This window comes from Cetorhinus maximus, chromosome 25 (genome assembly GCF_964194155.1).
Source record: "Cetorhinus maximus chromosome 25, sCetMax3.hap1.1, whole genome shotgun sequence".
Taxonomy (NCBI): Eukaryota; Metazoa; Chordata; class Chondrichthyes; order Lamniformes; family Cetorhinidae; genus Cetorhinus; species Cetorhinus maximus.
In genome coordinates, this window is record NC_135903.1 from 8,285,964 (window position 1) to 8,300,367 (window position 14,404).

At 44.0% G+C, this 14,404-nt stretch overlaps 1 protein-coding gene across 8 annotated transcripts in view; it reads right to left on the reverse strand.

Moving 5' to 3' along the window:
• Positions 1-7,377: 7,377 nt before the first annotated feature.
• LOC144667862 (protein AF-10-like) overlaps positions 7,378-14,404 on the reverse strand; it is a 155,869-nt gene continuing 148,842 nt past the window's right edge. For all 8 annotated transcript variants that reach the window (XM_078529418.1, XM_078529413.1, XM_078529415.1 and 5 more), the window contains one exon: positions 7,378-13,772. In XM_078529418.1, the coding sequence (XP_078385544.1) occupies positions 13,737-13,772 (36 nt within the window). In that variant the 3' untranslated portion in view covers positions 7,378-13,736. The remainder of the gene's footprint in view (positions 13,773-14,404) is intronic.

The window sequence follows — 14,404 nt, forward strand, 5'->3', positions numbered from 1 at the left end:
CTTTGAGGAGTCAGGAGGTGAGTTACTCATTGCAGGATTCCTAGCCTCTGACCTGCTCTTGTAGCCATGGTATTTATATGACTAGTCCAGTTCAATTTCTCGTCAATGGTAACCCCATGGATGTTGATAGTGGGGTACAATGATGGTAATGCCATTGAATGTCAAGGAGCGATGGTTAGATTCTCTCTTGTTGGAGATGGTCATTGCTGGGCACTTGTGTGGTGTGAATGTTACTTGCCACTTGTCAGCCCAAGCCTGGATATTGTCCAGGTCTTGCTGCATTGGACTTGGACTGCTTCAGTACCTGAGAAGTCGTGAATGGTGCTGAACATTGTGCAATCATCAGCGAACATCCCCACTTCTGACCTTATGATGGAAGGAAGCTGAAGATGGTTGCGCCAAAGACACTACTCTGAGGAACTCCTGCAGTGATGTCCTGGAACTGAGATGACTGACCTCCAACAACCACAACCATCTTCCTTTATGCTAGGTATGACTCCAACTAGCAGAGAGCTTCCCCCCTGATTCTCATTGACTCTAGTTTTGCTAGGGCTCCCTGATGCCACACTCGGTCAAATGTGGCCTTGATGTTAAGGGCAGTCACTCTCATCTCACCTCGGGAGTTCAGCTCTTTTGTCCATATTTGAACCAAGCCTGTAATGATGTCAGGAGCTGAGTGGCCCTAGTGGAACCCAAACTGGGCGTCAGTGAACAGGTTATTGCTAAGCAAGTGTCGCTTGATAGCACTGTTGATGACCCCTTCCATCACTTTACTGATGATTGAGAGTAGACTGTTGGGGTGGTAATTGGCCGGGTTGGATTTGTCCTGCTTTTTGTGTACAGGACATACCTGGGCTATACTTGGAACTACTTGGAAATATATCATCGTTCCTTCACTGTCGCTGGGTCAAAATCCTGGAACTCACTCCCTAACAGCACTGTGGGTGTACCTACACCACATGGACTGCAGTGGTTCAAGAAGGCAGCTCATCACCACCTTCTCAAGTGCAATTAGGGGTGGTCAATAAGTGCTGGCCCAGCCAGTGATGCCCACATCCTGTGAAAAGATCAAAATAACAAAAATTCTACCTTCTGGAAATCTTAGGTTGTTCAAAGCTCTGCTGCCTGTGTCCTTACGCACATCAAGTCCTGTTCACTTATCACACCTGTGTTCACTGACCTACACTGGCTCCTGATTAAGCAACACATTGATTTTAAAATTTTCATCCTTGTTTTCAAATCTCTCCACAGCTTCTCGCCTCCCTATCTTTGTAATCAACCCCAGCTCCACAAACCTCCTCAATCTCTGTGCTCATCTAATTCTGGCCTCTTGCATATCCCCAATTTTAATCACACTACTGTTGGTTGTCTAGGCCTTAAGCTCTGGAATTCCCTCCCTACACCTCTCTAACTCGCTTTCCTCTTTTAAGACATTCCTTAAAACCTACCTCTTTGACCAGGCTTTTGGTAACCTGCCCAAATATTGCCTTATCTAGGTCAGGGTCTAATGTTGCTTTATAATGTCCTGTGAAGCACCTTGGAATGTTCTATTTTAAAGGTGCTATATACCTACAGGTTTTTGTTGTTATTAATATTGGGTAAGTGCAGCATCAGGCTTGACTGTGATGCTTAAGGTGGTCAAATAGCCCGCACAACTCACTGTGATCAGGAGGAAAAATATTGACTAAAAGGAACCCAGCACCTTGAACTCTGGCAAGGAGTCCGCCCCAGGCAAACATAAAATTTCAGGGTAAAATAAATATATTAAAACAAATTACAACAGAAATGTAACTTTTTATTGTTTGTGAAGTAATCATTTTTTAAGTTTCATCCCATAGCTGCAGCCAGAGTAGATATTGCCAGCGAATTCTCTCTCCGTGCTGTCCAAACGTCGATTTAAAATGCAGATAACCAAGAGGGCAGTGACTTCCTCCTATTTTCATTCATGCTTCATCTGTCAAAGTGAGGAATGCCAGGATCAAAGGGCATTACCTCACATTTATTGGCTCTCTTCCAGAGGCAAGAGATTTCTGCAGTAATGCTGATGGAGCTTAAAACCACACCTTTTTTTTTTCCCTCTCTTTATGCATCCAGAAGCAAGACTTTGAAGTGAAAGATAATACCTTGTGCAGTGAGGTTTTTAAACAATCCCTTAGTTCAGAGCGGGGAATGAGAAATGAGTGGGCCTACAACCAGGAGGCTCATGCGAAAGGCGTCTTTCAACCTTTACAAATTTTCTCTGACAAAAAAAAACTTTTGACCTTAGTAACCTTTACATGTCTCTCCCTTTGTTCCGCTGGTTTCTGTTAGTTGTTAACAGGTGCAGCTCTCCGGCCAGAAATACTCCACAGATGCTTGTGTCATTTATTTCCCTTTAGGGACAAAAATAGAAGCTTGTAAGCTCGTTACTTGTTGTGAAAGGGAGGGGTGTCGTGGCAGATTGGTGTGTTAAGTGGCTTGGCATGGTGAGCAAGGGAGTGCAGCGAGGGCAGAGGAATGGATGATTTCAAACTTAGTGAGTGAGTAAGTAAAGCCCATGAGCTTCTTATATTGTTTTTTTAAGTTGAGGGCGGTGGGAGGGAGGCAAGAGGGATTTGCAGAGATGGGTGGTGGTACATATCATGAACTGGACCAACCATTTAATACCATGGCTACAAGAGCAGGTCAGAGGCTGGGACTTCTGCAGAGAGTAATTGACCTCCTAACTCTCCAAAGCCTGTCCACCATCTACAAGGCACACGTCAGGATTGTGATTAAATACTCTCCACTCACCTGTATGAGTGCAGCTCCAACAACGCTCGAGAAGCTTGACACCATCCAGGACAAAGCAGCCTGTTTGATTGACACCCCACACCGCCTGAAACATTCACTTCTTCCACCACCGACGCACAGTGGCACCAATGCGTACCATCTACACGATGCACTGCAGCAACTCACCAACACTCCAAGCATCCTTCGACAGCACCTTCCAAACTCCCACCTCTACCATCTAGAAAGACAAGGGCAGCAGATAGATGGGAACACCACCACCTGGAAGTTCCTCTCCAAGCCACACACCATCCTGACTTGGAAATATATCGGCGTTCCTTCACTGCTGCTGGGTCAAAATTCTGGAACTCCCTCCCTAACAGCACTGTAAGTGTACTTACACAACTGCAGTGGTTCAAGGAGGTGGCTCACCACCACCTTTTCAAGGGCAATTAGGAATGGGCAATAAAGGCTGACCAACCAGCAACAGCCACATCCCATGAATGAATAAAAAGTAGTTTTACATCGAGTTTGCTGCACAGAAACAGGCTATTCCACCCAACTGGTTTTATGCTAGTGTTTATACTCTACATGGGCCTTGTCCCCCCCGCCCCCCCCAACCCCAACCCCTCTTCATTTCATCCTATCAACATACCCTTCTATTCCTTTCTCCCTCATGCGCATATCTATTTTCCTCTTAAATGCAGCGATGCCAATTGCCCCCACTGCTCCTGGTGGTGACGGGTTCCACATTCTAAAGACTTATCAGGCAAATAATATTGTTCTGAATTCCCTGTTGGATTTATTAGTGACTATCTTATATTTATGACCTGCATGAGCTGAAATATATTACCTACGGCTACCCTTCGTAATCTTGAATCTCTAATAGGTGACCCCTCAGCCTTCTCTCTTTTTGAGAAAAGAACTCCAGACTGTGCAGCTTTTCCTGTTAAGTATATTTGCTCAGTTCTGGAATCAACCTTGTGAGCCTTTTACATAGCTTCTCCAGCGCTTCTGTAGCTCACTTGTTTGTCTTTGGTGCTACTATTTTTTTGCATAGTGGCTTTCTGATTACTTTAAATCTAGTGAGTTCCATTCCTTACTTTATTACTGGTTTTCTTGGAATGTCAGGTGGTAGAGAGAAGAAGCCTTTGCTTCCAAAGTAATCCCAAAGTAATGGGTGATGCGTGGCAGAAGAGAGTGATGCTCGACACCATTTAATGTGGTCAAGTCAAACCTGCCGTTGGATGGTCAAACGTGTTGTGCCCTGAGATGATCGGCTGTGCACCCCTCAGACTTGACAGTGTTGAAGATGGAGAGGAGGGTTGGGGGAGGGAGGTGGAGGGGGTACCGGTGGAATGACCAGGATAGGAGACATTAAGGGTTTTACACAAGTGTAAAGGTGCAGGTGAGAGAGCAGTTGAGAATATCAACAGCATCAGTAGTTGCAGCAAATCAAAATGCAAGCCGGTTAGTTGGGCTTTTGAAAGTGGAGTTGGGAGCTGACAGGGATGGATGCAGGATGATATGGTTGAGACATACAAGGAACTGGTTAGTGATAGTCTCATTTGTGATTAAGACCAAGGCCATGGGTGACACCAAGGTTGAGGGAGTGGCTGTGAATATGAGTAAGAGAGTTTATAAGGAGGGAGAAGTTAAGCGAGACCAAGAAAGTGAATTTAGAAGAGAACAGTCAAGGGGAGTGAGTTGGAGGTTGAAATAATCAAGGTTGAGGAGTCACTCGGAGTGGAGGCTAACAGAGGATGCCTCAGGGAGATGCACTGGGTTAGGCTTGGTGGGGTGGGCGGCGTGCAATGATAATTTTAAGGGATGATGATTAATGGTTAAGCAACTTAAAGGGGATTCAATAATTACTTAAAGAGGAAAGATTTATAGAGGAATGGGGAAAGAATGGGGGAGGACTAATTAGAAAGCTCATTCAAAGAAACAGGCAAGAGACCAAATGGTCACCTTCTGTGCTGCATGATTCAATAATGTTTACCAATCTTTCGGCAGCATGTACAGATACCACTATTCCCAGTCAGAATGGAGATGTTAAGGGAGTGTTGAGAAGATTCAGCAGATATGAGAGTAGGGGCACTACTATTTTACCATCTAACAGGTAGTAGCAGAAAACGTCTGTCCAGGTAAATTGCCTGGCCCCCATCTACTCGTGTGAATTACTGGAAAAGCGGAACTCCTGTATCTGTGCCTATAAGACTCATTCATCTCTATATGCCTTCTTCCATCGGGAAAGCCATTGCTTCTGGGAAGAAGGATCACCCTACAATGGTTTCGGCCTGCTAACCTCTGAAGGAATACCCCATTGGACTTATGATTCTGGACTCACGTGAAACCATAACTCTTACTTTTATCACGGTCTAGCCTTGCACCCCTTTCTTTCATTGTATGAGTGCAAAAAGGCATGGACACTGTGAAACCCCTTCCCATATTTTGTGTGTCTGTGTAAAATAAACAAATAAACAAAAAAACAAAACAGTTTGCTGCGAGGTTATTAATAGAGGATTGGATAGCTCCAAAACTGAAGGGTTGGGGAAAACACACCACCACTTATAAATGGGGGGGAAGAAACTAGAAATCAAAAACCCCTTTCTGTTTATGGACAGCTAGAGAGAGGAGAAATCAGGGCTGTTTAAATTAATCCCTTTGCTGCCCATAACACACTCCTGCAATTAAAAAAAAAATTAATAAGCTAAAGTGTTGAAAAAGAAATGGAAAAAAACCCTTTTTTTATTGCCACTATGATTTCCTGCTGGGATTTTTGGCAGCTGTGTCCTGGAGATTGACCTTCGATCCCTGGACACTCCAGGGTCAATGCTGGATGGTTGGCAGCACAAGGCAGATGGCAGAAAGTACAAACAGGCAGAAGTACTTCAGTTGCCATCCATAAGCCAAAACTAAAGCAAAGCCAAGATGTCAATTAAATCATCCTGGGCCCTTAGTTGGGGAACGAACAACATTTTTTTAGGGAAATGTGGAGGAAATGGTGATTACAGATCTGGTGAGCAGGGATAGGAAGGTGGTTGGACTGGGCAGAAAAGTGGGTGAGATAGCAGGATGGAGTAACTTGGGGTTTCGGCTCTAAGGGAAGCAGGGATAAGCACTTTAGAAATGGCTAAGAGAGGCACAGGAAGAATAGAGTTCCATTCTGAATCAAGGGATATTTAAACCTTGGTGGCGGCAGGAGGAGGAAGGGGGAGAAGTAGTGGCACAGGTTGGAGGTAGGAATTGGGAGCAGTTGGATGCCGGTAAGGGGTGGGAGCAGGAAAGAAGGATGATATAAGTAACATGCTCGGGTCTGGGGCATGAAATGGACACTGAGGGGTGACAATGATTAGGAGAAACATGCTCTGGTCACAAATACAGCTTTCCATTTACTCCAGGCAGCAGGTGTATCAAAATTGTTATGCTCAGTACAGTTGGTACTTAGCTGTGACAATAAGTGTTACATTATCTATCTTATCAACTGTCAGCCTGCAAGGATTGCAAACACAACACAGGTTGTCTTTTTGTTTATGAAGTGTCCCTCTCCCCGTCTCTGTTCCTTCAACACCTCTGCTCTGGCTGCAGGAGGGTAGTTAGAAATCATTGTGGTTTAAGTCGAACCCCATGATTGACATGGTGAAGCATAACATGCTCATTATTTTTGCATCATTATACATAGACAAGTTGTACTGATCAAACTAATTGAGACCAATCATAGCTGTCGCTCTACGTGTTCCGTGTAGTGACACATAAGTATCTTAACAATTACAAATGCAGAAAAATTACATATTACCAATAAAAGGGATGCTGATAAGGCTGAGATGAACTGGGTAGAAGGGGAGGTTGGGCCGAGTGGCCTGTTTCTGTGCTTAACGCTCTGTAATTCTGTGTAATTTTACCTGACCTCATCGCAACAAATGTTTCCCCGGCCACCTTTGAAAAGATTGCATTGCTTCATCAGGAGTTGTGTGCAAAAGATTAGTTTAGAGCACAGAGAGATCCCATTGTTAGCCTCCTGAGTAATGCTCCTTGTAGATATCGGGCTGTAGGGTCTAATACTGAAATGCAAGAGAAATTTCAGCAATTCCTGATGCCTCTCGTTTATATGAATCCAAACCACGTCCGGCATAAAAATAAAAAAGGGCTTGTGTTTATGCAGCACTTCTCATGACCGCTGTTCTCGTTAGCGCTTTACAGCCAATGAGATACTTTTCAAGTGTGGCCACTGTTGTAAAGTAGGAAACGTGGCAGCCAATTTACACACAGCAAGATCGCACAAACAGCAATGTGATAACTGACCAGGTCATTTGTTTTATTACGATGTGGATTGAAGGATGAATCTGGCCAGGACGCTGGGGATAACTCCCCTGCTCCTTCTGCAAAATACTGCCACGGGATCGTATATCCACCAGGGAGAGCAGACAGGGCCTCAGTATAACATCTCAGCTGAAAGATGGCACCTGACAGTGCAGCACTCCTTCAGTACTGCACTGGAGTGTCAGTCCAGATTACGTGCTCAAATTTCGTGCAGTGGGACCCAAACCCATAACCTTCTGGCTCAGAGGCAAGAGAGCTACAACTGACACATAAACACACACAAAATGGACGCAACACCAAAGCAAATAAACAAGATAAATTATTTTCTTTTTTTGAACAATTTGCTTTTAGTAAAAATGTAATCCTTCATAGCAAAATATCTCTCTTACATTTACTCAATTCACATGTTGCACATAGGCAACATGGCCATCAGGGATCTCTAAACAGTTCTGTGTATAATTGGAAAGTTATTTTTTTTTAAAAAACAAATAAATAAACCCAAACAGATAAATCTCTTTCTAAGGCAAAATGTTTCCATAGAAATATTACAAATGAGAATATTTAGATTTTTTTCTTTTTTTTTTCTTTTAACAAATAATATTTGAAATGAGTTTATTTACAAATTGGATGAAGCACCTGTACAACTTATACCCAGAGAGTTACAAACATCAGACTATTTAAAAAAAAGTCACAAGCAAACAGGTTTCAGCTGCAGAATAATCCATTTGTTCCTTGCCCACAATCGGCCTGTGAATTTAAAAAAAAAACAATCTTCTCCCTCAGATTTTCTCCTCTCCTTTGCAGACATGAGATGGGCTACCCATTCATGCAAACTGGCGCATGATTCCCGAGGGACAGGGTCGGACGGCAATTCAACCATGAGAGACTTCACCGCTGAGTAGTTCCCATCCTCCTCCCAACGGTCACAAAAGCATGTTTCACCCGACAGGAGGTCACGGGGTCTGAAGCAAGAACCTTCCGAATTGTGCACGAGAGATATTGCAGCATCCCTACATCTCTATGCCAACAGCGATCAACTGACTGGGCACAGATGGGTGACCCCAAAACTGAGATCTTCCAGGTGTGTGCATGACTCAAGTTATACACTGGGCATTGCACTGAGTCACAGAGGGTGTTGTGCTACCCTAAGATAAGCCTCTACACAAGATTAACAAGTTGAATGTTAAAAAAAGTTTCTTTTTAAAAAAAAGCATGGTACGTTTTATAAATGTGCTGTAATCTAAAAAGGAAAAGTTTTTACAATGACGCTTTTTCTTCAATTATTTACATTACTTGCACAGTATCCTGATGCTACATCATGTGTCAAAGTGTCTGCAGCTACGGTTTAATACCAGTTTATATGACTTTGCCACAAACTCTACCAAAAACAGCTAAACCAGACTACAGCGCGTCACATGACTGCCAATCACAAGACGCCCAGCGCTCCCATGTTTGAAAAGTGCATAGGAAAACAATAACCAATTACAATGGAGACCAAAACTCGCTCATCCAAGTCGGTCCCCACTCCAACACCTTTACTAGATTACCTACTTCTAAAAGCAATGGAGAATTACAATCAGAAATGCACTCCCCTCCACCCATCTCCTGAACCAAATTGACACATGGCATTGAAAGATCTGGTGGTGTGTTTCTGATATGTACACTGATTACAAACGTACCTCTTCATTTTCCCAGCTCCTGACCATGGGAGGTTTCCTCTTTGCATGGTGCATGTAGGGTTGCCAACTCTGATTGGACATATTCCTGGTGATTTCATCACTTGGCCTAACACCAATTGGCCCGCCTCTATTTTCCTGCCATTGGTTTGCTGACATGTCCATCCTCACGACGGACTGCCCTCCCCAACTAATTGAAGAAACGAATAGACTGCTTGTGATGACTCCCAACTTTCAATCGCTTCACCCCACTCAATCTCTAATACTTATATAACCAATAAACCAAAAAGTTTAAAGAAAACCCAAAAAATTTTGCTTGCAACAGTGTCCTACAGATTAACTTCAACTCCTGGAGACTTGGCCATCCTAGTTACACATAATCAAATCATAAGCCTCTTTCTGTAAAGAACATCTTTACGATTCGGATGAACCTAGTGCGCAGGAGAAAACTTCCCTCTGACATCACCCAAGTTATGTTCTTCTCAGTATAAATATCAAAAAACCCCTGTCCAAAATTGCACAACCATCATTTTATCAGTGTGACAGTGGAGAATGGGTCATATTACTTCCGTAGACAAAAGGCTGCAATTATATCTGACTGACTTACAACGTTTTACTTCAAAGGGATGAAGTCACCAATTAATCAAGTTTTCTCAGACAGAATTAAAGTCACTCAAAAGTTTTGATTTGGTGGCAAAGCCCATTGTGGATCCAGCTGCAGCTTTTTTGAATTACCTTTGAAAATGCACCACTCTCTGAACACCACAGAGGTTCAAATAGCTAAAGAAATAGACAGCACTCACATTCAACCATGTATTGATCCCACTGTCCTTGATTCAAAAACCAAAGCTGTCAATGGGAAGATGATGGAAACAGCCATAGCAAACAAGTGTCCTTTGCTCTCTACTCGAAGATGCTGAGGTCCATCTCCTACACACACATGTCTCCTCCAGCAAGAGTGGTTAGATGGTGATTTTTAAAGGGGGGAATTTTCTACCAATATATAACTGTGAAGATCTAATTCACCATCTTCCTCGTTTGCAGGATTAGCCATGCAACTGCTTCTTTATTATTGCAGCATCCCTCAATAGCACCTACTCTTTTATACAGATCCTGCAGATTGTATTTACAATGGTTTACAGATAAAGCTGCTGCTCATTTTTTAGTTTTTTTTTACATGAAAAGTACATGAAATCCCTTTGGCAGAACTTGCCACGCTCAAAAGGACTCTTCTTGCGTGTCCAGCAGAATTTGGGAAGCACCTCACTGGAGTTGCCAATTCCTGGTTGGACATTTTCCTGGCGATTTCATCACGTGACCTCCAGCCTCCAAACCGCCTCCTTCCCCACACTCCTGCCACTGGCTACTTGACATCATTGTAACAGCACATCCTCCCACAGACAATCAGAAAGCTAATGGCCTCTTTGCTATCCGCTTGGGTGACTTTTGACTGTCAGTCAAACAGTCCTTTCTTCCCATGTCCAATTCTGTTTTTATAACTAGTATATGGAAGTGTGCAAATAAAATTAATTTGGAAAAGCTCAGCTTTTTATTGCCTCCTATGATTTTTCTCCTGGGTATGTTCACAGCAAGTGATTAATCTTCAATTCCTGGAGACTCCAGGGAAATCCTGCAGGGTTGGCAACCCTGGCTGGGCCCTTTGGTAATAATCACAGCTGACGGTAAGGGAATCGGAAATGTAACGCTACCTATTGTTCTTACAATTCAAAGCACCCGCGGGGCAGGGTTTATTCCTGCTCTCCCACTGTAACAGCACAAGATCAGAACCTATTGGGAGTTTTCCCTTCGATTGGGGGCTTGAGAGGGAAAAGCTCAAGAAGAAATTATCCTCAATCAATGATGCATAGCATTCAGATTTCCATATAAAGTGCAAGGTATTTTTCTGTAAGACATAACACAAATCAGCAACCCATACTACCCAACAATACATCAGTTGAGATCCTCCAAAGTCTGGAATCTTTCACTGATTTGATTGGACGGAAGATCATCACTAGTTGCCGACTGTAGAAATACAAGTTTATTTTTTTTCCTCCTACAACAATTTTCCTTAGCGAGCTGCAGCCACGAGCAAGGCCCCTGGTACATCCTGGGTCTTGGGACAGCTGAGGCCAGCCAGAGAAAACAAACTCGAGAGGTCGGCTCGAGGCTTTGACAGCAACACTCGGAAGACTTTTTTTTTTCAAAAAGTCACAAAAATCACAATGGGTGGCCGTCCTCTCAAAGGCGGAGCTCCCAATCTGTTCGCCCTCGTCAGGCGGAGGTGGCTTCCTTGACTCGGGCACGTCCACAGGATGGAAGGCGGGTCTCGTAGCCAAGGGCCTTCAAGTGGGGTGAGGTAGCCAGAGCCTCAGACAATCAGTGGGACGCCCCAAAGCTCTGCATCGAGGATGCTCGCGTGAAGCGACATGAAGGCCCGAAACATCGATTGAAACACCCGGGAGTCTCTAGCCGATGACAGAGGAAAATGGCGACGCCTCCGGTGAGCTGGCGTGTGCCACCACGATGACCAGTGGCTACAGCGACCTGGCAACAGACACCAACGCTGAAAAAACACAACAACCCACGACACTTGGTAACTTCACGTGCGGCACTTGTGGGCAGAATCTGCCTCTCAAGTATTGGCCTCTTCTGCCATCGGCAAAGGGTGCGCCATATGCAGACAAGGATTGCTTGCTGTGTATCCATCACCTTTCGTAGCTGGAATGATCCGCAACAATGTTTTAATGAGTAAAATAAAGCAGGATTTCCCGGCCGGCTGACCAGTCTTCCTCCCGAGCTTGCTGTTGGCTATGGGACGGGTAGCGGGATTGGAGCTGGTGAGGGTCACCCGATTAGTAATACAATGTGATAACAGCTATGGTACAGCAGGCTCATTGAGTTATTAACGGAGACGGTAGAACATCATATACCAGCTGTAGCTCAGTTCAGATCGAAAGGTCAACTGACAAAAAATTTAACTCCGCCTCTTGAAAATGCTGAGTTTTGCCAACACAGCCTTGAGCAGTCCAGACCCCTACTCATTCGTGGGAGCCCCCAAATTCTCAATCCCCCTAGGAACTCCCAGACTCCTGATTCCCTGGAGGTGCTCACAGGCTCAGGTCTCTGGAAGCCCCAAACTCCAGGCCCCCCCAGGTAGCCTGTGAACCAGTTTCCCCTAAATACTCAAGAGCTTCCGCGCAGACAGTATATAATTTCCTATTTGGTGAAAGGTCGGACTTGACCCACCAAGTGTGCTAAACAATCAAAAACGCAGTACGGTTCCGCAGGGGTGCAGTGGTCAATCGAAAATAAATGCAGTGAAATGTCAGACTGAATTAACACTTTCAGTGATGGGGGAGTTGTGTGTTTGGTGGGGGGGGGTGTATGGGGCCCAGTGTATAGTTCTAAGTCTGTTGAAGGAAGGGTAAGTGGAAAAATGTGGCTTCAGGGAGGTCAGCAAGAATGTCTACACTGAGGTGAATGGAGATCCACAGAACAAATCTGGAATGTGAATAATTACCACCCAAGTCTTGACCTACTCTTTTTTACCTTCGAACTGAAGTACAAGGCACACTGGGAAGCCAATCAGCTAATCCAGACTCATCTTACAAAGTGATAAAAAAATTCTACAGACTGCTCGGTGTCTGAAAGAGAAAGCTAGGTTCAAGTTTCGGTTGAGACCCCCGATTATAAAAAAAAACGTTCTCTTTCTGATCCTGCAGTGCAGTTCCAGCGTTTTCTAGTTTCGTTCCAGCACTCTCCATCTGAGGAAACCTGTTTTTTTAAATCTCCATCATTTTATTCCATGAATTGCCATTCTCACCTCCCATAGCTGCTTCATTCTCCTATTTAAATGGAATAGGTTAGCAGTTACTGAGCATCTGTTAAAGGTGGTTTGTGTTATGAGCTACCCAGAGGTAGGGGAATAGAACGTCACTGGGTCAAAACTCGGGAACGCGATACCCAACTGCACCGGGGGAGCACTTTCATCACACAGACACAAGGCGGCAGCTTACTGACACCTTCTCAAGGGACAAGTAAATGTTGAATGAATAAAATTAAAATACCCTCCCTGTGGGAAAATATTGCTTGTCAACATCCCTGTAATATCCCAGGCAAGTATCTGGAGTTCATGGTACAGGCCACTATGAACACAAGTCTACATCTGATACACCCTGACAAAGTGGCTCAAGCACTCCCAATTCCAGATGTTTTTGCTGGGTCAGTTTGGGTTGTAGTTCATCTGGAAGGTTGGGTGGAGGGGGGGAGCATTTCTCAATCCAAGTTCAGCGTGCTTACAGCAACAACCTTCTCTCTTCAAACCATCCTCCGCCTCACAGTTTTGCCTGTTTGAAGTTAATAATCCTACAGATCTCACTCCATTGACGGGCTTGTGTCACAAGTTGAGAGAGAACACAAATATCCACACACACACATACACAAAAAAAGAAAACTTAAGTTACAATAGTTGACACAAAAGACAATGCGAGGGAAAGGTTAGTCACTCAGATACCACAGATATTGCTAACCAAACTCGGACTGGTGGATGGTATCTTAAAAGTTGCTTCCATCCTCTGACTTTTGTATCTAAAGGTAGTTCTTTGAGTCTCTGTACAGCAGCAAATGATCCATTTTCCTAATTTCCACCACAACAGCGATGTTGAATTTCTCCTGCTCTGGTTCCAATGACTCGCTACAGATTAGGGACAGCCCCTTGCCGCTGATTGATTAAAGACGTCAAAAAGCTTCAGTACTCCTCACCTCACCCCGTGAAGAAGCATTATTTGTCTTTTCCTGAGAAGATGCAACGAGTTCCCCTGTGCTTCCAGCTTGTTTTGTCTTCACGCGCAAGAGACCATCAGTCAGCAGCAGATATCCAAGGCTGTTCGACTCTTGACCCATGACCTTTGACTTCAAGGAAAGAAGTTGTGAAGGAGCAAGGTCCAACATTGTTGCGCCCAATGCGCAGACATGATGTGGTGCAGGACGTCAGCTCTTCTCCTGATTGATTTTATCATTCAATCTCTTACAAAAAAGGGCAAAAAGATTATTATTAGACATTTACAAGATTCATATTGGTGCTGTGATTAGCTGGCAGAATATTTATTATAAAACCAGACCTGCCAATGTCACTCAATGTCTTTGGGAGTGATAGACACGCATTTTACAAAGAAACTCAAACTACTTTTTGTCACTGTTAAAATTAAACATTTATATTAAAAGAAATCTCATGTAAAGACAAATGTCCTGGCCACAAGCCTTACTTCCTGTTGACAGAAAAGTATGACCAAAAATCATCACAACAGTTCCTGTTTAATTTTGCTGTCAACTGTCACATTGGAGTTGCAGGCTCTGGCCATTAAGTGGCTGTAAGGAGCGAATTGTTTGAAGTGTCTCTCCCAACTCTATCACCATTTTGTAGAAAAGAATATATTCATCACAGGCAACACATAAACCGGGACAATATTGTAATATTGCAAGTGAGGAAGTGACACACAGTGAAAGGAGATAGAGTGCCTCACAGAGAGAGGAATTTGAGAGGGGAAGGAAAGAAATAGAGAGAGAGAGACAGACACAGACAGAGACAAAGGGACTGAGACAGTAAGGAGAGAAAAAAGGGGAAGAGAGAGCGGGAGAAGTGAGAGAGAGAGAAAGAG